Source organism: Ambystoma mexicanum, chromosome 2q (genome assembly GCF_040938575.1).
Source record: "Ambystoma mexicanum isolate Mex_15411 chromosome 2q, UKY_AmexF1_1, whole genome shotgun sequence".
In the NCBI taxonomy this organism is placed as follows: domain Eukaryota; kingdom Metazoa; phylum Chordata; class Amphibia; order Caudata; family Ambystomatidae; genus Ambystoma; species Ambystoma mexicanum.
Window position 1 is genome coordinate 1,215,045,323 of NC_090924.1, and position 25,713 is coordinate 1,215,071,035.

At 46.4% G+C, this 25,713-nt stretch overlaps 1 protein-coding gene across 1 annotated transcript in view; it reads left to right on the top strand.

Moving 5' to 3' along the window:
- Positions 1 to 25,713, top strand: part of TSPAN13 (tetraspanin 13) — a 183,795-nt gene that overhangs the window by 77,138 nt on the left and 80,944 nt on the right. The window contains exons 2-3 of the mRNA XM_069648610.1: positions 4,972 to 5,139; positions 19,749 to 19,829. Of these exons, the coding sequence (XP_069504711.1) occupies positions 4,972 to 5,139; positions 19,749 to 19,829 (249 nt within the window). The remainder of the gene's footprint in view (positions 1 to 4,971; positions 5,140 to 19,748; positions 19,830 to 25,713) is intronic.

Below are 25,713 nucleotides of genomic sequence, written 5' to 3' on the forward strand. Positions count from 1 at the left end.
GTGTGGGAATCTGACACCTAGCAGGTAGTTACTGAAGCTATTCTTGCATGACACCCCCACTGGCAAACCTTTTCCCTGCCAAGTAACCATATCATTTTGGAAAGGTAATGGGTGCCCCAGTAAGTAGGAGTAGTCTGTATAATGACATGGCCTTTGTACTGTAGCTCGTGCTCCTACTGACTAGTACCATGTATATCTCTGAAGAGCACCAAGACTACAAATCCCAGAATTCCATTGATGGAGAAATCACAAATTTGCGGGAGTGATTATCCAGGCCTACATTCAGTGCAGAGAAGGTGGTCGAGCAACTACAACGGTGTGGGGGTGATTGTGGAGGAAGGTGGGCGGGGCGGAAAACGAGCCCCTGGGTATGCTACAACTGGGCAACTGTCAATCAGACATAAGCATGGTCATTCCCACGATACTCTAGGGAAGCCAGTCATGTTAGGATGAGAAACTCTGTTGCAGTCCTACTTTGTACCGAGATGATATCACTAGAATTTCTGATTGTCGTGGCCTAGGAAAATACGTCCGACTACTGTTTTGTTGTCACTCTGTACATGATCTTTCACAAGTATATTAACTCTTGTCTTAGTATCAAGCGTAAATGTGCTACGACTAAGCTCTCCTCTTAGCCCAGTCGCACTCTTACCACATCAACGGCTGACCAGACCCAAAGCACTGTAGTCCATCAGATGTTGATTTCTGCCCTGTGGATAACCTACTCCCAAGTGTCTGCCAAATACATAGCAAGCAGTTTGGGACCTAGAAACCGGGTACTTCGGCCTGCACCCATCAACACCACACATTTTGCAACTCCCTCTTTACCCCTGTCCCACTAATACATTCCTTCCACCTGTCCAAACCCCCCCCCCCCCACCCCCGCACACCTCCCCATTTCTTTTTATTTTTTTCCTTTTCTTACAGAGACAAATGCAGCGAGGCCACCAATAGTGGCAGACAGCTTTTTTTTTAATGTGTTTTATGTATTGTAGTTGGTCTTGTACAGGACCAGACATGTTAATGCAGTTTTTTTCTTTTAACCAGGCTTTAGAGCAAGGAACAGAAGCAAGAGCACATGTGCTACCACCCATAGAATACAGTGGAGTCGCACAGAAAATGTGGACCAGCTGTCATAGTCGCTGACATGGCTATCCTCGCTGCGCACGAAGGCACTGCCTGGCATGGCTTTTATAATGTCTTTAAATTGGCCATCTCAGTTTTAGTTGAAGGCTCCTAAATTACTATTTACATGCATTGAAATGCTTTTACTTTCATGTTTGCACAGACTGCAGCCTTAAAGGGGCCATTGCACATCACAAAGCTTTAGGGCCTTAACATTGGCCGTAGACCCTTTACAAATAACATTAGTAGTAGTAATTTATATAGAGCCTTATCCCATTATTGTGGTCTTGGTGTGATTGTGGTGGGCACGCCCTCGGGGGCCATGCAGGTATGGGAACATTCTCAAAAGACTTGAGGGGCCTAATTCACAGAATAATTTTATAATGGCAACCCCAAATTGGAGAACGCTCTGTGAATTGGGCTCTTAGAATGTGTGTGTGTGCATTAGATATTAGATGGGCTGGCTTAGCTCCATCAGTGAGCACTGGCCATCTGTGCAAGGAAGAGTACAGCACCTGCAAGCACATAGACTACTGCTTGTAGTAGAATAACTGGTCATCATGGGTACATCTGCAAATTCAGGTTAATGCCATTCTGCAGCCTTAATCAGTCCACAGACTACTAACATCCTGCCCAAATCTGTATGGGTATTTGGTGTGAGTGGGTGGGCACAGGAAATTATGTTGACTAGATCGTTGGGTAGAGGATCCAGCCCACAGCTCCTGTTGGTCTTTCTGCGGGCAAGTGTTCTAACACTCCGGTAATGACACCTGCCTGAGCGTATGAGCCTACTGTAATCCCAAGACACTGGCGTGCATTGTAGATGGTGTACGTCTGTGTGCACACGTGGCGCTTTGGTAAATGAAAAGGGGACACCTAGTGGTGAAAACCGCCATTGGAGGGATGTGTGATCTGTGGAGTGGGTTGAAGGGTGTTGCATTAGGAAGGCATGGACTTCTAATGATGCCCCTCTGGTTCGTCGTGGCTGGCAATGGTCCAGGTGTGCCGCTCCATGATATCGCCCTGCCAGGTTATCTCGACTGAGGGGTGCATGGCTGGAATTGCTTGGACAGCACACCAGTCCACTGTCCAGGCAATCCTAACAGTGAGTGAAGTGGAACCAATGTATTGAATGCCTCTGCAAATAAAGTGTGGGTTAATATGCAGCATAATATTTAGTTGTCGCAACCACAAGCGCTAACCATGCAATGTGATGGGTGCAATAGCTCTGGACATGTGTCCACTCCATTGTGTTTTAGCCTGTCTGCCATTGCAACTGTATCAGTTGCATTAATGTGTGCTCACTCTCCCCGTGTCGCGTAACACAGCTCTTTGCACTAATCCGTTTATCTTGCGGGTATCATGATGCCTACCCCCGGGGACCCAGACCAAGTCCAGCAACCCCGGAAGCAGGCATCAAGTTATCCCAAGCAAGCCCAACAACCCCTGCTAGGGGCTATTTGGGTGCAGTCCTGGCGCCATAGGTGCCAGGCTCATAGATTAAAACTTACCTGATGCAGACCATGCTGCAAACCTGCCTGATGCAGACCATGATGCAAGAGCTCCAAGCCAAAAGAGGCTTGGAAGGGACTACTTTACCCTTCCATTGCAGAAGGGGGCCAGTCCTGCAAATCAGTCATGGTCCTGCCGCCAATGGGAACGGGCCATTCCAAAATGCTAGGCCATGTCCCCTCTGCATGGACACACACTACGTGGTATAGGTAAGCTCGGACATTGACCCCTAGCCTACTGGACCTAGAGACCCAAGCTAAACCCCACTGAGGATGACCACCAACGCCAAAACATCTCTAGTTGCTTTTGGTTTCATGCCGAAGGGATGTGACTGAAATTAGAAGACGGGGGAGCGGGCAACCTTTCAATTGGAGCTGGTTGTTCCATGGGATCTAGCTGAGCAGTTGGCGCTGAAATGCGCTTTTTGGTAGAGTGGGACGATTTGCATATGTTCTTTCCCCTTATTTAATGACTTGACAGGCTGAACACCATGGTCTGGAGCATTGCAGAGATATGCCTGTGGTTATTATTAATTGGAAATCTTCCAGCCCTCCTGGCCAACTCCTCTGCCCTGCCATCCTATGCATCATTGCATGTCAAGAGGTTCCTCTGGCAGTTTGTCGTGCCTGTGTACAGTATTCTACATCGTGATTAGCATCAATCCCACAGCTGATCCTAGTTGCAGATCCTGTTCGGCAATGTGGAACATAAGTTTCACATTTTTGAATGATGAAATTTAGATGCAAATAAAGACTGGGTGTTCAAATGATTTCTTTAACTCCTAAAGTGTACATGGTTAGCACTATTTGTGTAATTGCAGCTTTCTTGACAGTCGCTATGTGGCCTTGGTCCTTATGTTGCACCGTCCCAGTCCACGACTCTATCCATCTGTAGTAAATCCACCTGTTGCTTGGCTGAAACGTGCGTAGCTTTGAGTTATTTCTTTTTTTTTGTGGGACTTGGCTAATGTCCTGAGAGCAGGGTGTCCATCTCTCCTTGGCCAGGCATGTGTTCTGTAAGTCTGCCTTGTGGCTCGGAACCGGTCCGTCCTCCTTTTTGTTTGCTTTAGGGCGTAATTGGAGGACGCAGACACGCCATGCCAAAAAGGCATTGGGCCTGATTCCCAGAACGTTTGCCTATGCGATTGCGCCTTTCTAAAACGCTTCTGTGCATCAGGCCCTTTGTGGGGGCGGACTTGTGGGCGGGTTTGATGATATGATGCACTCGACCAGGATCATTACTAGCTGTAGGGTGCTTTACAAAGTGTAGTTTGCAGAACCTTGGCCTGAAAATGCATCCCCCAGTTTTTCTTAAATCAATCAGTTGAGTTGAGAACGTGAGCTTTTTTTTTTTTTTTTTTTTTTTTTTTTTTTTTTTTTTTTGGTGTGCTGCTTACTATTTCTCTCGTTCTGGCCCTGCTTTGTACTGCGCTTTGGATAAACTATGCTGCCTACAAAGTGGGGTAGATTTGTTCAACTACCCATGTGGATGTCCCCTTTCCACGCCTTTCTGTGCTTTGGGCCAGATGCAGCTTTACTTTTTGTAAAGTAAAGGCGATTTTTTTGTTATTTTGGGGAGTAATGGATTCTCACCTTCTCGCTATGAGCTTGTGTTTTTAATAACTTTATTTGGGAAATCCTTTGTTCAACTATTTGGCGCAACCCCCAGACACGCATGACTTGGCTGATTCTTTTTTGTGAGGGTACTTGCGGTCGTTTTCCACAAACCCATGTGGCCCTTGTTTGTCCCGTAAATGAAACGCAGCGCCGAGATATATAGCCCAGTCTCCATCCCTGCTGTCAACAAAGCTGGCTGTTTTTGATAGCATTTTAGTCCATTTGCAAATGTTTATTAATTATTACAAAGCATGTGACTTCATGGCTTATGAAAGCTGTTTAATCTGTGGGCCAAGGTCTGTGGTGTGTTCAAGGCTCGCTTGAAGTGCAACCAATCTCCTTGGTGCTGGCTCTTTAAATGTGCAGGCTGTGCCCCGCTGCTGTCTGCACATTTTACGGTCCTATTTTAGAGGCGCTGTATAACAACCTTTTTTATCCCCCTGACATGTGATGTAGATGATATTCATGCGTGCTCTTCAATTTCAAGGTAATGAATTGGCCTTTTTGATCACCATCAAGACCGGTTCAAATGCGCATTACGGGCCTTGGAAGCAAAGGAAGACTGGCTTGCTTGTGTTCATTGCAGTCAGGCAGGGGCTTGCCGGGAATGGGCCGCGGTGTGCTGGCTGCTCTGTTTGAATGGGAGTTGCTGTTCATGCCTGTTTGTAGTGGATCACCTGTCTGCTCTAAACTTGTGTTCCTTTTCTCCCGCCTCCAGATGGTCAGCCTGCTGTTGATCGGCATTGCCGCCTGGGGCATTGGCTTCGGCCTCATCTCCAGTTTCCGTGTTGTAGGTGTGGCTGTGGGTGTCGGCATCTTCTTGTTCCTGATTGCTTTGGTTGGCTTGATCGGCGCAATTAAACACCACCAAGTCTTGCTCTTCTTTGTATCCTTTTGTCTGCAGCAAAACAAGTCCTAGATTTCAATTGAAACTTTTCCCCATTTTGTGCTGGTCGAAGTGGGGAGAAAACCAGTATAACGTTCTTTGGCCGATGCACACGTGTTTTCAATGAGTAAGTTGCTTCAAATGCACAAACTAAAGTTGCTCAGCAAAGGCTTTGCAAGTCTTCAGTTGGCGTTATTGTTCCATAGACGCAGGGGTGTTGTAGGTCTAGAAAAGATCCAGGGCTACGCTAATGTCCAGACTCGGGGCTAGCTAGCCTTTTTGGTTGTAACCCCTGAGCTTCTATCCAGGGCTATAACCAAAAGACCTAGGGCTATAGCACCCTCAGCCCCCCCTCCCTCACCCCTAGCAACGCCTCTGACATATGAAGGTGTTGTCTTAATGGGGGGGAAGAGGCACATTCCCTCAAAATTGTAACTTCACGTATCTTCAGAGAATTTCGCAAGTCTCCATGACCACTTCCAACCAGAGGTTCTGAATGTTGGAGGTGAGATGTCAGTGTATGCAAATGTGTGGAGCAAAAACAGACGACATATGGTATTTGGTATTTCATGTGGAGGAATATTTTGACGTGAGAAGCATTTTGTTAAGAGCAAATCCAGGCTTGACAGGACTGTTTATTTTATGTTGGTATTTAGTAATGAACCACATTACTATACACACCTCCTTAAAGTGTGAGTCAAGAGACAAACTGAGAACAACCACAGCTAAATCCTGGTTTCCTGGTTTACAATCCCAACACTGGACAAGAAAAATGAGAGCAGGAGAAAGAGGATGTTGTAGTAGTGTGATAAAATGTTAGGCAACCTTTTCATTTTAAGCCTTGGGGACGCAACCCCTTCCCCACCGCTTATGCTTTGTAGGGTAAGTGTGGGGTAGTGGTTGAAGGTTAGGGAAGCATCGCAGCTAAACCCTTGGGTCGCATTACTTTTCTTGTTGACGGAGATAGCTGGAAGAGGAGCAGCAGATGTTTAAAGCTAGATTGTGGGTTGACCTAGGGGAGGATGAACCTAGGTAAGCATGTGCTAACCTAAGGTAAAGGAAGCCATTGCAGGTCCGCTCGAGGCCGGTTCCAAGGACCTCTGCGTCTGGGATTCACCACAGCTCTTCTAATGCATGTGAAAAATGTAGTGCAATTACATCCTAAAGTGCTTCCCTGTGGTAAGTTTCACCTAGATCTGTGCGGATGTTGGAAATCAGCAGAGTCCCTGGTAATGTGCTGCGTGACTTCTTGCTAACTGCCTAAGCCTTTCTGGCGAGTCAGCCTTGGCTCCAGTGATAGGGGCTGGCTGATCACGTGGGCACACTCTACCAAATGGTTGGGTGCAAGAACTGTGAATGAGTGATTATGCAACGTTGGGAGGTAAAGGGAGCAGGCCGATGGCATTGTGTAGGGCCACCCTCCACTGGGAAAGTGCGGCATTACTCGTGAGTAAGTTACTCCATGTTAGCAAACACATGGAGTGTGAACATGGTCCTTTATGTGAATCTGGTGCCACTTCCACTGAATCTTCAGTGGGACATTTCACTTAATCTTTTGAGATATTAATTATGACCAAACTATGTGCAAGTTGCACCTCTTGTAACGTCACCATAGAATCCTTTTTTTTGTTGTTGTAGCAAATCGACTTTTATATGTGTACATGATCAACAGAATCTATCATGGCGTGCATGGTGTGAAACTGTATCAAATTGTGAATTGTTTAAAATGGGGAGAAAAAGGAAATGTGGAGTCTAAAGCTGTAGGTTTTTATTGTTTATTTTAAATGCTATTTCAGTGCTTTTTATCAGCCGCTACTATCCAGCTCCCAGTATCAGGACTGCTTGAAATATGCCATCTTGAAGACCTTGGAAAAAAAGCACTGGTAAAGGGCTGAAGTGTAATGGTTGCTTGTCCCGAGTGGTCACAGCCCTGCATGTTCCTGTAATTGAGTGTTGAGCAACCTGCAGCCCTGCAGATGTTAGACTTCACAGCCCAAGATCCCTCACAATTGATTGTGCTGGCTAGGGCTAATGGGAATTGTAGGCTAAAACATATGGAGGGCTGCAAATTGCCCACAACTACTGTAAGATGATTGGTCATAGTTCGCTTTTGGGAAACCATCAGTTTGCAAGATCAGCTAGTTGTCATTTTACAGCTGGCTGCTGGTCTCCTCTAATGCCAGTTCAGGAAGCAAAGTACTCCTGAAAATGCATGTGAATGTGCACAGCTCCATTGCGAGTACTGCGATGAATCGCAGGCATCTGTCCCTTCTTACCTATGGGGAGACTCCCCCCACTGAGGCTAGGGAGATGAGCTTGCTCCGTAAAACCCTTCCTAGTGGTTGAATCAAGTGGGACTTCACTGCGACTCACTTTGGGGATAAGGACTCCCGTAACTCAACTCCCCGAGGGAACTAACTTAGATAGATATATATGAGAGAGAGAATTCTCACACGTAAAAATGAACCAGATGCAACAAAAGGATCCATCAAACGTCCTTTATTTTGCTAAACACGGTGGACAAGTATCTCAGGCGAGAACAAGCAATTGTGCGTTTCACCCTTCTGGGCTTCGTCCATCTTCTATGGAGAATACTACGGCTGCTTTACAATGTGAAAAGATACAGGTGGAGAAAATAAGGAATACATCTTTATCAGAATGTGTATTTAACTACGATGCATCAAAGTAGATGGAGAGACTGAGAGTGCAATACGTAGGGGAATCCCCCTGACCTAATCTGACCTTATGGAGGCAGTCAAGGCACCTCGCAGAGCCTGTGAAAAGAACCATTGCAGCAGAATGTGAGATCCCGGAGTCGCACTGTACAGGCCAATAGAGGAAGTGGTATGAGCAAGAAGAGAAGAAACAGGTACCGGGTAGTGGAGGCACATCACATGCAGAGTGGTGGGCAGGACGCCCATAGAACACCGCTGAGACTATGCAGACAGATGCCTGACACCGAACTGAGATCTGGAAACCGAAGAACGGTGGAGAGCGAGAAACCGTACCCTAGGGAGAGCAGAGCCCTGCAGCCCTTCCCCCCCCCCCCCCATCACGAGAAACCGCGGGAGGCCGCCAGGGAATCATTTACATGAACCAACTCGTAAGGATGAAAGTATAACCAGAAAGTTGAATGATTGGAACAGTAAACATTTAAGAACAAATAACCGGTAGGGCGTATATAAAGAGAAACTTGTGCCTGTGTCAACACTGAAATATTGTTGAAGAGCCCAAATAAGAAAGGAATTGAACCAGAGCGAACCGATTTAAACAACCCAGGTGGGATGCAAACAGACTGGAAACAGAAACCCTGGGAAGAAGGCCAAGAACCGTATATATGTAAAGTTGAAGTGTATGAAAAGGGTAACCCTGAAATCTATAGCGAGAAAGGGAAGATGAGGCTCGCAATTGAAGACGATAGAAGAACAGTGAGCCCCACAGAGGGTATCCTTCACAAAGAAAACCTAAAAGGAAATGGAAGTAAAGATAATTCGGAAAAGCATAAAAAGACTGAAGAACGTATGTGATAAAGAGTGGGAGAAACTATTGTAAGAAAAAGTACTACAAAGAAAGGACCTTTTTTTTGAAGGTCAAGATCCAGGAGTTGTCTTGAACTACAAGAGTTGATTATCTGATTATGGCATTTGTAACGTGCCTATACACAAGTGTTCCAAGGTGCAACGAGGCAAGGAAGGGGCAACAGAGTGCAGACAGAGACCACAATCTTACTAGGCCAAGTGACCTTGAGATTGCAAGTGCAGGGGAGGGGAAAAGTGCCAGGGGAAAGGGGGAGGTGGCAGTGCTGTACATGGCAAAACAAAGTGCGGCCAGCACGTGGCAGGTGCAAGGGTAAGTGCAGACAGCAGGTGTCGTAAAGTGCAGGTAGGGGGACTGTAGGGGTTACAGATGGAGATCCACGTGCAAGTGTTGCTGAAAGGCAGTGCGGCTGTGCAAATGGGCAGGCTGTGACTTGGGCCCAAAATCAGAGGGTAGCCAGGTGACCAGTGCAGTATCAGACAAGAAATTGGCAGGGGAGAGGAAGAGAGAAGGCAGAAGCAAAGAGGAAGGTTTTGAGGTGCTTCCGGATATGGTTCTCCTCGAGTTTCAGAGAGGCAGGGAGGCTGTACCAGAGGGAGGCTCCAGCCAAAGAAGCAGATCTACCACATACTTGTTGGAGAAGCGACTGACCATGAGGGAGTAGTTGGTGGAGGAGCGAAGAGCTCAAGTAGGAAGGTATTTACGAAGAGGGAGTTGAAGTTATTGAGGACCCAGGCCCCTGAATGCTGTGAGGACAATGCAGACAGTCTTGAACTTAATCCTTGCAGCCACTGTGAGCCAATGCAGAGTTTTCAGTGCTGGAGAGATACGATCCCTGGGCTTGAGGCCGAAGAACAGTCTTGCAGTCCTGCTCTGGATGAGTCAGAGAGAGTAGAAGCAGGCAGATTTAGAGATGGGCTGTTGCAGTAGTTCAGCCTAGAGAGAACCATAGCTCTAGAGACGGTGAGCTTCTGGGGGAAGGAGAGTAAACGAAGAATATCTGAGAAGGTGCAGTTGGTAGTTTGACTTGGAGACGTCAGATGTGAGGAGAAAAGTAGAGTGTGGCATCGAAGATGACCCCGAGGTTCTTGGCCTCACAGGTGGGAGCAGGATGAGGGCCAAGGGAGGCAGGCCAGAGTGACTGGAAAGGAGGGTGCAGGTGCGTCGTTGGGGAGCATATGTCTTACTGGCATTAAGGCAGAGATTGTTGGCGGCACACCACTCCTGAATAGCAGACGGCATAGTCCCTTTTGATAGTCTTTATAATCTCTCTGCCTCCTTCTCACATCGCTGACTAAGAAAAACATAATCTATCTAAACCAAAGAGAATACCGAGTAAAGAAGAGACATTTGCGTGGTCTTTTTTATTCTAGTTATATTTAGAAATAGTCAGATGGCGTGAGTTTGGACAGAGGACAGTTACTTCATGACATCTGATGAGCACCCTTAGTTTCTTTAGATATGTTGGGTATTCCACTTGGCGATCGGGAGAGATGCTGTATTCTTTTAGTTTAATAGAGTACAAAGTGTCTGACTCTTTCTTCCAACCCACCATAGGACCAGCTCTCCTCTGCAGTCCCCTCCTCTTATCTTTGCCTTTTTACCAGGCCATGTGTGACAAATGATTGTTCCTGCCCCCACTCTTCCCAAACGCGTGATGTTTGGATAATGAATGGGTTCATACCTGTAACCATGTTGTACGTGCCCTCTCCAGCCCTGGCATGTTTGTTTCCATAATGTCCACCCCATTGCTCCACCGTTCCTAGGCTGTGCTCCTAACGAGCATGTCCTTTTCTCTGGGTGGTGACGACAACCCTGGGGGGGGGGGGAAATGCACATAACCCCTCCAAAGCTGAACTGGGCTTGCAGCGTTGACGTCTGGTTTATGTTGCTTGAATAATTGCGAGATGCCCACCTTTGTGGCTTTCATTTTCCGTTTTTAACGAGCCCCAGGATAGCATTCTCATAGTTTGCCATTTTTAGAACAGGGGTGCATATCTTAAATGCAGCCACTGCACTGTAGTGACTTTGGCTGTCAGTGCAGCTCTCAAGAGGGCACCTGTGACCTACACCTGCCCTGTGCCACTGAGGAGCAGGTGCTTCACTCGAGCTACTGATTCAGCAGGGCACAGGTGTACACTGTGGAACTTTGGGAAAGGGGGCCGGGTGTCTGGTAAGCAGGTCACGCTTTCTGTGAGGAAATAACCTGCATCATTTCATTCATTAATACAAATAAAGCCAGGGCTTCTACACCCTGGCCAGATGGCAGTTCCTTACATTTTGCTTGGTGTTTCTTTACTGGTTTGGATTTGGTCCGCTTCGTATATTATGTGATTTTTTTTTTTCTCTAAAAATTCGAATATTCAGCCCATAGAAGCAAAACCGCAACACAGACAAATAAAGCTGTGAATGTGATTAAACTGCAGATTCCCCCAAGTCCCGCCTTCTTCTCTACAACAAAATGTGTGATCCTGAGCAGATGATTTGCCGTATGTGCTAATATTGAGTCCCCAAATGTGATTTTCAGTGAACGATATTCAAGTTGTAGACTATTTTGGGATTAAGTGGTTATTTCCTGACCGAGGATTTATTTTCGCGTTTGATACTTTTTTTACACTTATTTTTATGAAGTCACATGGAAGTATCGCTTCAAAAACCTGCATGTGAACAACAAATTGAACAAACGTGAATTTTCCATTGATTTTTGACTTTGGATGGCACCAATTTTTAGCAATTGATAAAGTGGGATTGTATTAACCTTTTGAAAATGACGGCCCCTGTGGATGAACACAATGGCCCATATGCAAGGAGAACTCGCGTGCCACAGAAATGACACCATTCACAAATCTCCATATTCCATATGTTCTGTGCTGCGAGAATCGCCGTTCCCCACTAATTTGTCCCACGTTGACCAGTGGCCTGGACGGAGAATCGGTCACACACACTTAACATGGTTATGTTCAGCCTGGCCTACCCATAATTGCAATGTGCTGGAGACTCGGTACCTGCGCTTATCTGAGGTGAATAATCTGCTTTATCTGCTATTTTCAACGTGCTTCATGTATTTTGTGTGGCGGAGCAGCTGCCATTAGTCAGCCCTTAAACTGTTTTCTTAGAGGGTGTTGCCTTTTCGCTGCAGCCATGCTGCGTTGGGCCTGGCTTTACATTCCTTTAAACGGTAGTTTTCATACCTAAATTCTGATGTTTACACAACTTTTAACTGGGGGCGTTGCTGATTGGTGGAACCTGAGTCTTCGAATCAGCCTTTGCTAACCGGAACATTTCTATCCTTTAAGCACCCTGGCACAATCATTCACTTTGCTTGGGGGAGAGGGTGGAAGTCGGCGTAGGCTGAAAACGCAGTAACACACGGCAGGAGCTGCTGGGACTTGAACTTAGTCCCAGGCCCTTGGTAGGAGCCCACGCTGGGATGAGAGTGGTATCGGCTGCTTCGCCGCTGGGGAGTGCGAGTGGCAGGACTTTGGTCCTAGCACCCCTGTGTGCTGCCATGGCATACTCTATGGCCCATGTGAGGGTGGCCCCTTCGGAAATATATTCAGTCTTCGACTTCGACATGGCTTATGGTTGATGCAAGGCCATTTTCAAATGGATTGTCATGGATTTGAAGATGGAGGTGTACTCTTGGGAGGTAAATTAAATGCCACTATCCAGCAGCTGGTACTGCGGTGCACCCCTTGCATTGAAATATCTGAAGGAGTGTATGTATGTCAGCCTGTCGGAATTTAGAGGTGTCTGTAAGGACCGCCTGATGAGGGGGTAAAATAGTCCATAGGGTGGCTATCCGATCCTTATTTTCTCCCATGTGCTGCCAGTCCACTCCAGCATTTCAACAGGGGCATGGGTGTAAAGGGGCGTTTGGTTTACTTCTTTCTTTGAATGTGGCCCACAAGGCAAAGGTTCGATACATTTCCTTAGCCAGTATTCATCCCGGAGACCGCAATCTGGAAGCGTGAACCTCCTGCCAAGTGCAGCTATTTCACACTCGGTGGAGTGGGTGGGGCCAATTTTTTTCACTGCTCATTAGCAGTGAGCCTTAATCTGAAAACTCATTTTGAACTGCCTAGTAAATCTCTAGTCTCTGCATGAGTCATTTTACAGCAGGTCACATATTATTTGTGTCTAATCTCTATCTGCTGAACAGATTTTGTACGACAATCCCTTAATTTTGTACTGAATTACGTTTAAACAAGCACAGTAGAGGTAGGCGCAATACTTGCCTAACATTTTGCAGACCGAGAACGATGCCAGTAATAGCTCATCAAACTGAATATGAATGCTCTCGGCGTGAACGCGGTAGTCTGGTCCTGTGAGCAATTCAATATTTATGGAAAACAATTCTTCATAGTTGCCAAGGTTCTAGTGACATCTATGGCAGTGCTAGAGGCAAAAATGCTTCAGACGGTTTGAAACGTGGGGTTTGACAGCCGGTCCGATAGCACAGTGAGTAGAGCGCTCGCTTTGACATCTGTGTAGAGCCTTCGGATACAGGTTCGAATCCGGGCATGGCCAAACTCGGTCTTTCATCCTTCCGAGGTCGATAAATGAGCACCACACACCATGGCACCACACACATAAGCAGCGCTCAGATACCTGAGGATCCGTAGCGCTATATAAATACTGAATTATTATTGTAATCTTGTAATACTTTATAAACACTGACACAAATTCTATCCCAGAGATTGCATCATAAGGCACCCCTGGGCAAACCGGGCCCTCGCCTTCATCAGTAGGTTTCATCACAGGGACTCTGCCAGCTGGAACAGTCTATTCAATAGATAGTGGCGTGCATAAAACGACACCCGCTGCTCTGTAATATAGCTGATCATAACAAAATGGAGGTTAATTTCCTGGTGGACAATGCTGGAGCTGCAGATCTGCTCACTTGTAAACACATTCCAGAGTGACCTGTACATATCAAATGAAAGTGCTATTCTAAGGGGCTCACAATCGGTCATTTCTGGAAACCCTGCAATGACGAGAATTCTCGTAACAAAGTCCCCCTATGAGGTGTCTGTTGCTACGGATGATGTAAAACGCAATCCGGTCCTGCCACGCGTTGATGTGTACTAGAAGTCCACGAGACTCCCATCTCTGGAAATGTCCACACTGCCTGTTGCGGGTTTTTACTGCATAGCAACACATTTCTTTGGGCCTCTCTCCCACAGACAATACTTCTGTGTTAATGGTTGAGTACTCCACAAGCGAAGCTTCCACCAGATGGCGGTGACCTACAACATGTCATGCAAAAATGATCATCTGTTGATTGCATTAAAATTTCGAAATTGGTCATCATCCAGACCAAATTTCTTCAGCTAATGCATAAGCAGTACAGAGATATGGTGGGTATGGCAAATTGGCTTCTCACTACCATCCAAGGAATTGTATGACTCAAACGCTGAAATGAGTGTTTTCTGAGCCTGTGTATTCTCCATCTTTCAACAAAGAATTTTTTTTGCTCTTTCCCGTTTAAGGTATGGCAGTCATGTAACCAAGCGGTCACTTTGGTAGGTCAGCATATCGCAACTTTCCTTTTTGAAGGTTTTTTTAAACCTTGTTCCAACCCACATTAGCACCCAGTCTGGTGTCTTGGACTTTGAAGTGAAGTGTTTTTAGATGAGTTCTTCTTGAAACCCCAGGAGTAGTTGAACAATCGGCCATTCGTTTTGCTTGTTTCTGAATGTCTTTCGGCCCGATCCAAGATGGCGGCAACACTTGGGGAGTCCATGAAGAGATCTTCCAAACCAAGATGGTACCATTCTTTTTGGGTCATTTGTGAAAGCTGCCACAACTGCACATTGGTCTTGCTCCTTCATTATTCCAAGATTTCTTCTTTGCTTCCTGAGCTCCATTGCATTGGTCTGGATTCTGCTGCTCGCTCTGGATTCTGCTGCTCGCTCTTAATTTCACCTTTATTCGGGAGACTGACTTCTTTCCAGATAGCCACCCGTGCCTTACCCTTTAACACTACACCTGTTTTGGGAACAGCCCAGTGTCCAATAAGTATTGGGCCTACTTTTGTGACGCCCCTTTGTTCAGCGCCTTAATCGCCAGCCAGGCCCTACAGACCTATTTTTCCTCCTAGTCCTAGTTTTCCTCTAGTTCTTTGGTACGTCTTCCTGAAAGCCTTCCCCTTGATTGCACATGGCTACAGGCAGAATGGATTCTGGGATATGTAGGCCATTCTTCCCCTTCAAAAAGGAAAACTGACTCTAAGACACGCCATGAACTGGTAGGAGTGGGCTACAGTCCCATGTCTGTTACCCAGTTGTGTTGGCTCCAGTACTGTCTCTCTCCAACATACGCATGATAGTGTGATTCCATCTATAACATGTCTGGGCTTCTGCAGGATTTCTGTGACATGTTCTGTAATATGTAATAAGCATGTCCAAGGGGCGTCGTCTTGGTGAAAGAGTTTGCACGTATAGATTGTTGCCTTTTCCCTACCGGTGGTGTTACCCACCAAAATACGGCACGAAGGGTCTCCAATCTCAGATTTCCTGCATGCAGACCATCCTGTTTTCCAAGACTACTGAGGAACGCTTTAAAAATGTCCCCCGTGGCTTAACATCTACCCTCCACAGATCGCTCGCTGGAATGCAAGGGCTCGGCCAAACGCCTATAAATCATGTGAGTTACAATCTTGGCAACAAGAGGATGAACCACAGATTCTCAGAAGCCTTGAACCTTTGTACGTTTCACATGGGCTGCGTTTGGACTGATTACAGCATCGGTTGCCACCGGAGGACCGTCTTTATGACCAAGACATGTGCATGTGGTCTTGGCAGCGAGGGCACGTGGTCAGTAGAGGTGCTCCTATGCTCCTATACTTCTTTTTTATTACGTTTTACTGTTCCTATACTTTTATTTTAAAAATAACCATTCTCTAATGGTTTCGTTTTAAAATAAGTGTAGGAAGCAGTTGAAGCTTGCCCTGAACGAACGTTACCTTAAACAGCAGGTGCATTTGTTTGGTGGTTTGCATTGTGCGTGGGTGGGGGCTTGGCAATGGGTTTTGTGGGGAGGGGGCCAGGCCAGCAGGGAACATAGTTCCACTACTTCTTTTCATACATTTCGACCACTGACACATGAATGCAGAAATTATAAATATTGCACTTTAAATCGCATAAAGAGTAAACACAATGTTCTCTTTGCAACCAGTGTGTGTTGTAATCAACATGATAAATTATCTCGACGTATGGCATTGGCAGGAGTAGTACCTGCTGGCACAATACTGCAAATGACGCCCTAGACTGGCATACGCGTCTCTGAGAGACTACTGAAATTGGCATACACCTGTTGGAGGGCTCGAGCATCTAAAATACCAGGAAAGACTTTCTTTTTAGGTTTCCCATATACTTTAATGATGCCCCCAGCATATCTGCTGACTGTTTCGTGATTGTCCATTTTTTTTTTCTTTCAAGCAGTGAGATGCTTTTAAAACTCACTCACTGACGACTTAACTCATTTTTTCGGTGGCACTGCTCGGGCCTCGAGGACATAATTGCAATGGTCTCATGTCCCACATGCAAGAACCTCTCTTCTGGAGAATAGTGGAGGGGAAATCATTCTTTTGGACGATGGGTATTTTTCTCATAGTAAGTGAACTCCTGACAGGCTGGCTGCAGTGGAACTTTTTTTTTTAAATTTTTATTTTTTTAACCTTTTCTGTTGCACTCCCGTGCAACTTGTTTTATTTCTTATAGTCATTTTAGCAATGAAGGGCTCAAAACGCATGGTCTTGTTTTGAAACCCTGCCTTTGCACTTCATGTTTTTGTTTGTCTTCCTCCTGCGCAGAGACGGCAGGATGTGACCGTATATGGGCATACTTCCTGGGCTCTAGCCAGAACCTGTGATCATCAAACTGGATTCGGATGGCTCCAATGCACATCACGAGCCTTATGTGAGGTCATGACTGCACCTCAGCTGTCAAGGTTCGAATGATGCAGGTCCCGTGATGAGTTGCCTGGGGGCGGGGGCGTCCCAAGCACAGGATTTAAATCCATCTCAAATAATTGGAGCCTTTTGAATCGACCACATTCTCTGCTCTTCTGTGGAGTGTGGAGACCTTCCCTAGTGCCTCTCACTTGATCTGGCGGACCTAACTAGTATAGAATCTTGCGTCCCCACGGGCCTCATCCTGAAGCTCTGAAGAGTCTGTGGACCTGTACGTGGCTTCCACCGGCAAAAGAGGGGACTCCTCCTGCGTCCTGGATTTCATGCTGCCTGGTGCTGTGAAACTCTGTACAACCTACTCGTAGGCCTGGAACATCTCATTGCCACTCTATATGAATAGCCCTGCTAGAGAATTGGTCTGAGGCTTTCGAGTCTTCATGCCTGCCGAACCAGTGTGGGGTCACCACGGCTTCTTCTCATTGTGTGCGGCATCCCTCGTGTCCTCCATTTTTCTGAGACTAAATCAGGAGTTGTTCTCTTCAGCCTGAGTCTAGCCTGTGAACCCAGAGAAACTTTGGTCACTAATGGGGATCGGAACTGATGAATCACTGGACCCACTGCTCAAAGTTGTTGTCTGAAGAACGCAATGCACAAGCCACCCTTGGACCACCAATGCCAGAATCTGTGAGCACAGTTGGCCCCAATGGCCTTGACCTACCTGGTTATTGTTTTGATTAGAGTGCAAGGAGGATTTGTCCAAACCATTTTTGAAGGACCCAAGATCCCTATTTCGTAACTGATACCCTTGCCTTGGCACTTGGAACCTGGGTATAAAAACTCTTTGGTGTTTCCCTGGATGAATTGTTGGCTGTCTCCTTCCTTTGCAGGAAACATACTTTTATAAGCATACTAATTAGGCCATACAATAGTCAGTGGCCCATCGCATTAATTCCCATGGGATAACTGAATAACCTGCCCCACTCTCACCCTCACTTGTCAAGACTGGGTTACTTTGAACATTGTGGAACACCTTTTCTTAGGTTGGGGATTGAAGTTTGTTTGTTTTATTATTTATAATGCGCGACATACCCTCAGGTAACAGGGCACAGCAGTTACATGTATATTCGAAGCTTAGTTACAACAAGATATCATTTACAGTACAGGGTATATATACAGATGAAACCTATTTACAGGTGGCTAGTGCAAGAGCAGAATGCAAATGATGCATACAACTTGCTTACAACCTGTAGTAATACAGGTAAAGGTGATGGTAGAGTAAAGGTAAGCAGCTATAAATCTGGTTGAGGGGTAGTAGAGGTTCCCGGAAGTGGATTCTAGCTACTTGTTTTATTAATGAGCATTCGCTTTCAGCCATAGAATGGAGTTGGTCCTAAAGTTTTGGTAGGGTAGGTCAATTCTCAATGTGGGAGGTAGGGAATTCCACAATTTAGCTGCTTTCACTGGGAAACTATTACCGCCAATTGAAGGATTCAATTTAGGAATAGAGAGGCAATCTTTATAAGCAGTTCTGGAGGGTCTCGCGGATATATGTCTGCGGAATCTGTTGACCAGGTAGGTGGGCGCAGCATTATTAAGGTATTTGTGGGTGACGATTTTTAGTAAGAATTTATCAACGGGTTGGAAGCCAGTTATTCTGTGGGCTCCTAACAGAAATGTGGTCTCTTCTGGAGATGCCTACTGCCACTCTAAGAGCATTGTTTTGAAGAGTTTGGATTTTTCTAGTGGTTGCTTTAGTTGCCCCCAGATAAAGAGCATTATAATAGTCCAGGCGAGACAGGATGAGGGTTCTGGCTAGGGTAATGCAGCTAGTGTCAGAAAGAAATGGCTTAGCTGTGCGGATGAGTTTACACGTGTAAGCCGTGGAGGATGCTAGCGAGTTAACTTGTTTGGCAAATGTGAGGTTTGAATCAAGATAAAAACCTAGTGTTTTTACCTCGTGTCCTACTTTAATGCTGTTGCCATCAATTATGAATGAGGAGTAATCGGGTCCTAGTTTTATTAGGCTAGGTGTGGTGCCCAGAATTATCATTCAGGCATAGACCATGCGTGGCCATCCATGCCAAGTTCTTAAGTTTAATCACTAGGGAAATGGTACTACTTTATTTCTGAGGCATGTAATATCTGTGTGACCTCTCGCCCCTCCCTAAGACTTTAGATGCCATTTTAACAGTATTTGTCTTTAGACTGTATAAATAGGAGAGTGAGATGTACCCAACCTTTAATTGTATATGTATGTTTACTTGCCTTTTTAGTTATTTGACATAATGCATCTGTGTTGAAGTGGATTGGGTGTACACTATATTGGTGCACAATCTCTTGTTTATTTGTACTTTACATCTAACCCTGGATCTCCCTAGCATATCCCTTACTGCTTGTCCACATTTGCAAGTAAGAGTTTGGTTAAGCATTTGTGGTTTAAAAAAAAAAAGAAAGCCTTTGCAGGACCATAAAGGTTGGCTTCTGAGAACCCTACATCAGTAGTATTAGCATATCTTCCATTATAGGCCTTCTATTGATAGCAAACCTTTGCCAGATCCACCCTTATTGTGCCTTTGTGTAACCCTCCTCTTTCCCACAATTCAATTACCTATGGCCCAAGGAACTAGTCCTGAAGTACTTGCTAAGGTCTTTACATGTCGGCAAAGTTATCCAGTAGAATCTTATGTCTCCCAAGCTAATTCACTGTCTGGCTTGTGGCACTAACCCAGTTCATAACCCTGTGCCTTTTACCCAAGGAAGATCTGTAGTTGGATTAGACTTTAGTCCTAGCCATGATCGCCCCCAACAGATCCCCCATGCCAACTCGAAAGTTGAAGTTGGATTCTGCTTCAGGATACCCCAGCAAAGTGACTTTACTTCTCACTCCTTGGGTGAGGATTGAGAACTCCTTGTGCTGACTCTGCTTGCCCACAGGGGTAACACTGAAGACTGTTTAGCCACCTCCTATGGCTAATTGTGCAGGGAGCAGGAGTCGCTAATAGGACGACGGCTTATCGGCTCCCTTGTTGGTGAAACTGAGTGTGTTCGCTGTAAAGTTCTGCCTTTCATTCACCAGTCTTTCTATTGACCGTTCTCGGGAGAGTGGGGTAGGTTTGAGAGACCTCTGATGTTGCATCCTTAACCATCCGTTCAACAGTACATGATTATTCTCTTCCTGGTCTTCATCCTTCAGTTTTCCGTTTCATGCGCGTGCCTGGCACTGACCAAGGATCAGCAGGTAGGTGTATTTTTACTTCTGCTGCGACATGTCCCGCATAGCAGTATTAAATGGTCTGTTACATGACTTGTAATCCTTCTGGCATTGTCTGATCATGAAGGGCATTGACTATTCTGCACTGTAACGGTATGACGTACATTCAAATACACACCTGCTGCTTTTCTCTGCAGGCCAACTTTACCCGATTTGCTTAAATGTTTCTGTGCTTTACATTCTCCATTACACCTTAATTGTGTTTTGCTTTTACAGTGGCTCTTGCGGCCTCACACATTTTTCCAGCCACTTCACCTTTTTCTTTCTTCTCTCTACACTGATCCAATGCCGTACCCAAATAGTGATTTTTCGCAAAACATATTGCATTCAAGTGTCCAAACATATCCACATCTAATAACTGAGAGAACATATTTTGTTTGAAAGTTTTTGAAAGAAAATGTACCTTTATGGCATCTGCTACCCTTAAATGTATCTCAGTCCTAAGGCAAAACTGAATTTATTAGCTTGAGTGTTCTATTTTACTGAATGAATATTGTACAACCTGCCAAAGGCTTGCCAACCTTTTCATACACCCCTGTATGAAACTGCTCACTCCTGTCCTGCATGAGATTAACCCGTCAATTTGAGTGAATCGTAGGGGGAATTAATCTCCACTAGGTCTGTTGGTAAGATTCTGGTGGCACTTCATGGTAACATCTCAGCCCGTCGTGTTCCAAAGAAGCAAATGGGATAATCCAGTTTTGGCCACGCATTGCATTCTCTGAAGCAGTTTAATTAGGGCTCTTCTGAATAAGCTGTGAGACCACCTTTGCATCTGCTACTTTCCTAGTGTTATTTAATTTAATACATGGACGATGACTCCCATTGCAAGGTGGAAGGGAAGTTTCATAATCCCGGCAGACGAAATTACTGTTAGCGCCATGGTGTCTGGAATTAACGTCGGATTACAGGTTGACAGGAGTGTGCCCAACCCATCCACGGTAACAATTGCATCCGGAATTACTGCCGAAAATCGGCATTACTATGATCGCCGGAAACGTACAGGCGGAAATTGTCATTTCGCACAGGGGACGCTAGGTGGCAGCCATCTTTAAAAAAACACAATTCAGTTGAAATGACCCACTTCCTGTAGCTGTTCAGATCCAATACACACAGGAAAAGGTGCCAGGAGATGAGGGAAGGTACCGGAAAAGCAGCCCACAATTGGAAGTGTTGACAGAGGAGGTGGTGGCAAATGCGGAGGACCTGGTTGTTTGCCAGGAATTGAAGGTTTCCATGCACACAACACTATATGGAACATAATAAGGGACACGGTGGTGGCGGTGGGCATGGTGTAGTGTGATGCAGAAGACTGCAGGAAGTGCTGGAATGATTTGAAGGCACGTGTGGATTATGCTTGCTAATGGCCACGGCGAAGCAGCCACAGGCATAGAAAGCTTGTAGCCAATACACCTCACACACTGGGAGGAGAAAGTGGACAGCATCATAGATGCGGCTGGCATAGGGGAGTTGGCGCAGCAGTTGGGAGTCCAGTTGACATAGGTAAGTAGAAGGGAGGATACAGGGTACATATGAGAACAATACACACTAGTCATGTGTGCAGCTGCAGGTCACACAGCAGATTGTGCCCCCCCCTCCCAACATGCTAAGGTGGGTGAAAATGGCAGTAAAGGTGTCACTGCTATTAACATGCCCACAAGAATTGCATGATGAAAGCACACCAGACGTTGGTGGTATACCTTCAACTGCAATGTAGAAATCCTGCCGACAGAGGGACCCGGGTCCCCGCACAGGTAACTGCTCCCAAAACACCAATGTAGTGCCCTGAGCCCTGAAATGGGGAGAAACATTGGCGTGCCCCTACCATAATGTTGGAGAATTCATTTTTGGTGGCAGTCATGGCAACCAAGTTTGTCAGCCATAGAGCTTTAACACTACAGTATGACTGGCAAACATGGAAAGAAACGCAATAGATGGAAAGGAGATTAACGTAGATTTGTCATGGGAATCGCCTAGTGAACACCTGACACTTTGCACGAAGCACATTTCAACCTGCTGAGGATGAATAGAATGGCTCCATGGCCCCAAATGAGCGTCACCCCATGCAATCATGTAAGCCGTTGCACCCCATAGGCCATTACCATTACCCAGCTGGGCATAGGAGCCCAAAGCATGCTTGACCAATATCGTAGGATGTCATTTTAAGTACATGACATTGACATCCTTTAAGGCAATCGGACAGATTTTCTCTGGCAGTCTCAGGTGGTCTAGCTTCCCTGCCCCAATGACTGAAGTTGGGAACATCCACAGTGACTAAGCACAATCGAGCCATCCCGTGTATTCAGTTACAGGCAGCCCATCCCAGATGCATGTGGAAAAGCCACTGGACTGAATAGTTGAACTGAATGGGAATAACAACTAGGATGTCACTGAGCACGGCTCCTTCTTCCCACAACAGGCTCCCAAACAAGCCAGGCCCCAACTGAGGCACCACCAAACTGCCATGAAAAGCTTCCCCTCACCCCAAGGTGCACAGTCTGGCAACCCAGGAAAAAAAACACCAGCCAAGAAGCCTCCATTTTGACAGCTGGTCCCACTACATCTGCGAGCACGCGCACACTCACGCTGCCAGTACGGCCATGGGCACTCGGGAGACTTGCCTGGTCACCAGCGCCATTTCCATGCCAGCTGGTGTGTGCATCCTCTGTGGATCACATGCCTGCAGCTGACACCCTTCCCAGCACTGAACCCCTTGCCTCAACTTCACTACAGGCACAGATATAGGCTCAGAGGATGAATAGTTGTAGCTAATGGGAATGATGTGTGATACACACGCTATGTGAAATCCTCTCCCCCTAGCTACTCGCCAGATCAGCTTCGACAAGAAACCCTGACAGCCAGCCATATGGGAAAGGCGCATTAGGATGGAGCAGTGGCTGCAAAGAATGGAGGCACTTGCAGACCTACAAATGCAGCATCCCGAGCAATTCAGGACGTAGTGCAGGGTGCTTCTCGTAAGGCGGCAAGGGAACATGACCGCCAGTGTGGACACCTCATGTAAGCCACTGCTTCAAATACAGTGGTTGGCCAGATAGAGTGGGAATTTACTGAGAGAGTATCTGCTGGCAACGATCCCGTGCAACATGCTTGGCTGCTGATGCTGCAGCACATTCATTGGCTTGATTCCATTAGCTCCACTTCTGCCACCCAAGCAGAGGGAACCCTTGCAGGTAGTCCAAGACAGTCAAAGCGCTGCCATGCGTGCACCTACGTCCATCTAGAGCAGGGAAGCGTGGTAAGTAATACTTGTCTGTGGACATTGAGGTCTGTGAAGGGAGGACAATGGGTGTTTGGGAGTGAGGGGGGGACACGGGTTTCGCAGATTTAGAGTTTGCATCACAAATAAAGATCCATTGATTTAATTAAGGGATTTATATACATTCAAATTGTGTAGTGTGGATATTTTGTCCGATTAAAATAATCAATTCTTGATGCGGCATACGTCCATCCCTTCCTTCTGCACAGACATCCTGTGCTGGTCTGGCACCCCATGTCTAGTCACCCTCTTCTGTTGCCTGTGGCACCTCCTCCTCCTCCTCCTCTGCAGGCAATGGTATATTCCTCCTGATGTACATATTGATCAGTATCATGTAGTTTTACTATCTTCCCAACCTTCTCTGGACTGTACATAAGTGCCCCTCCAGTCTGGTAGGGCACCAGAATCTTCCTCTCAAGACTCCAAATGTGCATTTTATGCACACCCTGGTCCTTGTGTACATCGTTGTACGCAACTTCATGAGGCGTCCCAGGTTTCCTTATTGGGGTAATAAACCAAGGTAGTTGTGGCTCGCCAGTGTCTCTTGCAAATGGAATGAGACTGTCACTTGAAACTAAGCAATGGTCATTATTCCCAGGTGCATGCTTGTCACTTTCATGCAGTTATTTGAGTACACTCTAGTGCCATCAGGGTGAGTTTCCCTTGCATTTGACAATAGACGGTGACCTGTTCCCATCTTGCACTGCAGCATTTGTGCTCCAATAGACTGCATTCCCCAATTGTCCCTGCACATCCCAATGGTTACTTTGCATGTTGCATGTGCTGCTTTTTCTTAACCATTGTGGTGTATTGGATGAGTGCCTGTGGAAGTGGTTGGCGTGTTGTATGGTGGGGCACTTACTTTCTGCTTTCATGGGGGGCCACATGGGCTGGGAATGACATCTGAGGGGGTGGGAGAGGGGGCGCTCTACCACTAAAATGTATTTCCAGTCATGTCCTATCAATTCTGGAATTGGTGGTCCCTTCAGCCTGACTGATTTTTGTGTGGTGGGGGCATGGCACAGGGTGTTTGTGCGGCCATGTGGATTATTCCTCAGGAGAGTGCGCTACATGTGCATGATGGACTTTGCACTACCACCCTCCTCGCTTCCACTTTCACCATTGTGGATACACACCTAGGATCCAAGTCTGCTGTTCTTTGTGGGTCTCCATGTATGTATGCAGGCAGTGTGCTGCTCCATAGTACCATGGCGTCATTAACTGAACCCAGGAAACGGGAAGAGGAGTCGGTCTCAATGAGGCTTGTATCAAATGTACATTGCACATTTAGGGAATGGTATGGTTTCCTGTTTCAAAACGTATGCTCTGCTATGTGTGGTGCCACCAACGCCACGTGTGCAGTCCAGAGATGCTATTACATTGGGGAAGTCGACAGTGGTGTAAAATCATTCCTTTGTGGCATGCACTTCTGTCGGGGTGGTGGGCAGAGAGCTGTCTAGGTGCGCATAGTGCTTCAGCACTTGTCTCAGCACTTTTGAAGATGTCATTTATAGCATGCCTGTACACGTGTTTCTTGTGACATGCCATGCAGCATGCCGAGGGTCTGCTGATGTGTACCTGTGGCACAGAAGTTCAGGACTGAGCTTCAGCTGCAGTGCTATGGCTGTTTGTATGTTGATGACACTTTCAATGTCAGGCTGTATAAGGGAGAGGTCTGCAATGCTTTGGTAGTTTAGGTGAGTGTTGGCAACTACATCTGTCAGTGTCTAAGGTGATGGTCCGACTCTGGGAATAGGCATCCTTGCCACAGGCCTCCTCCACCTTGGCCCTGGTAGGTTCCTTTGTTGCTGCTTGTGTGCTAACTTCTGTAGCCCAATGTATAGGAGTCCCTGGATCTCAGTTGGCCACCTCCTTGTGCTTCATGGTGTTAAGATGGATTTCTGAACTCCGTCCTGGAGGGGCAGAGGTTCAGAAGGCCAGCCTAGTTTCTTGGAACAGGGTAACCTCGGGACAAGCCAGACCAATCAGGGTAGCGATGGCGGCGGTCAAGACTAGATCTCAAGAGGGGTGAGGGTGACTGAAAGCCCGCAATGAGCACACAAAGCAAGGACACTTACAAATTACTCTAAGCAGGTATTATATTAAAAATATAGACCCGTTTATTACAAGGCCTTTGTAACATTGACCATAGTAAAGAATCACGGTAAAACGCAAGTAAACCAACACATCACAACCAAATACAATATATACGATTACCGAAGGGTCTAAAGAGTTAGAAGCACAAAATATGCAGACCACCTAGATGGGGAGGAAAACAGGCAGTGCAAGTAATCGTTAGACCCAGTTCGCCTTCAGAGGCCACCTAACTAGAAGGAAGTCCGAGCCCTACGAAGAGTGGAGCCTTGTGCTCAAAAGTACCTGCACACGCTGGTGCCAAAGGGCCAAGGGGAGTCTCTTCAAGGAAAAGGCGTTCTGTTTAACACAGTGAGGAAAAGCTACAGGCTACTGCAGGAGGGCGACCGGTTCCTAGCGTTGCTACTCACCGGTCCCCGATGTAGGCAGACCCAGGCTTTTCCGCGTCAGTTTCAGTGCTGGCAGGTTCAGATACGAGCA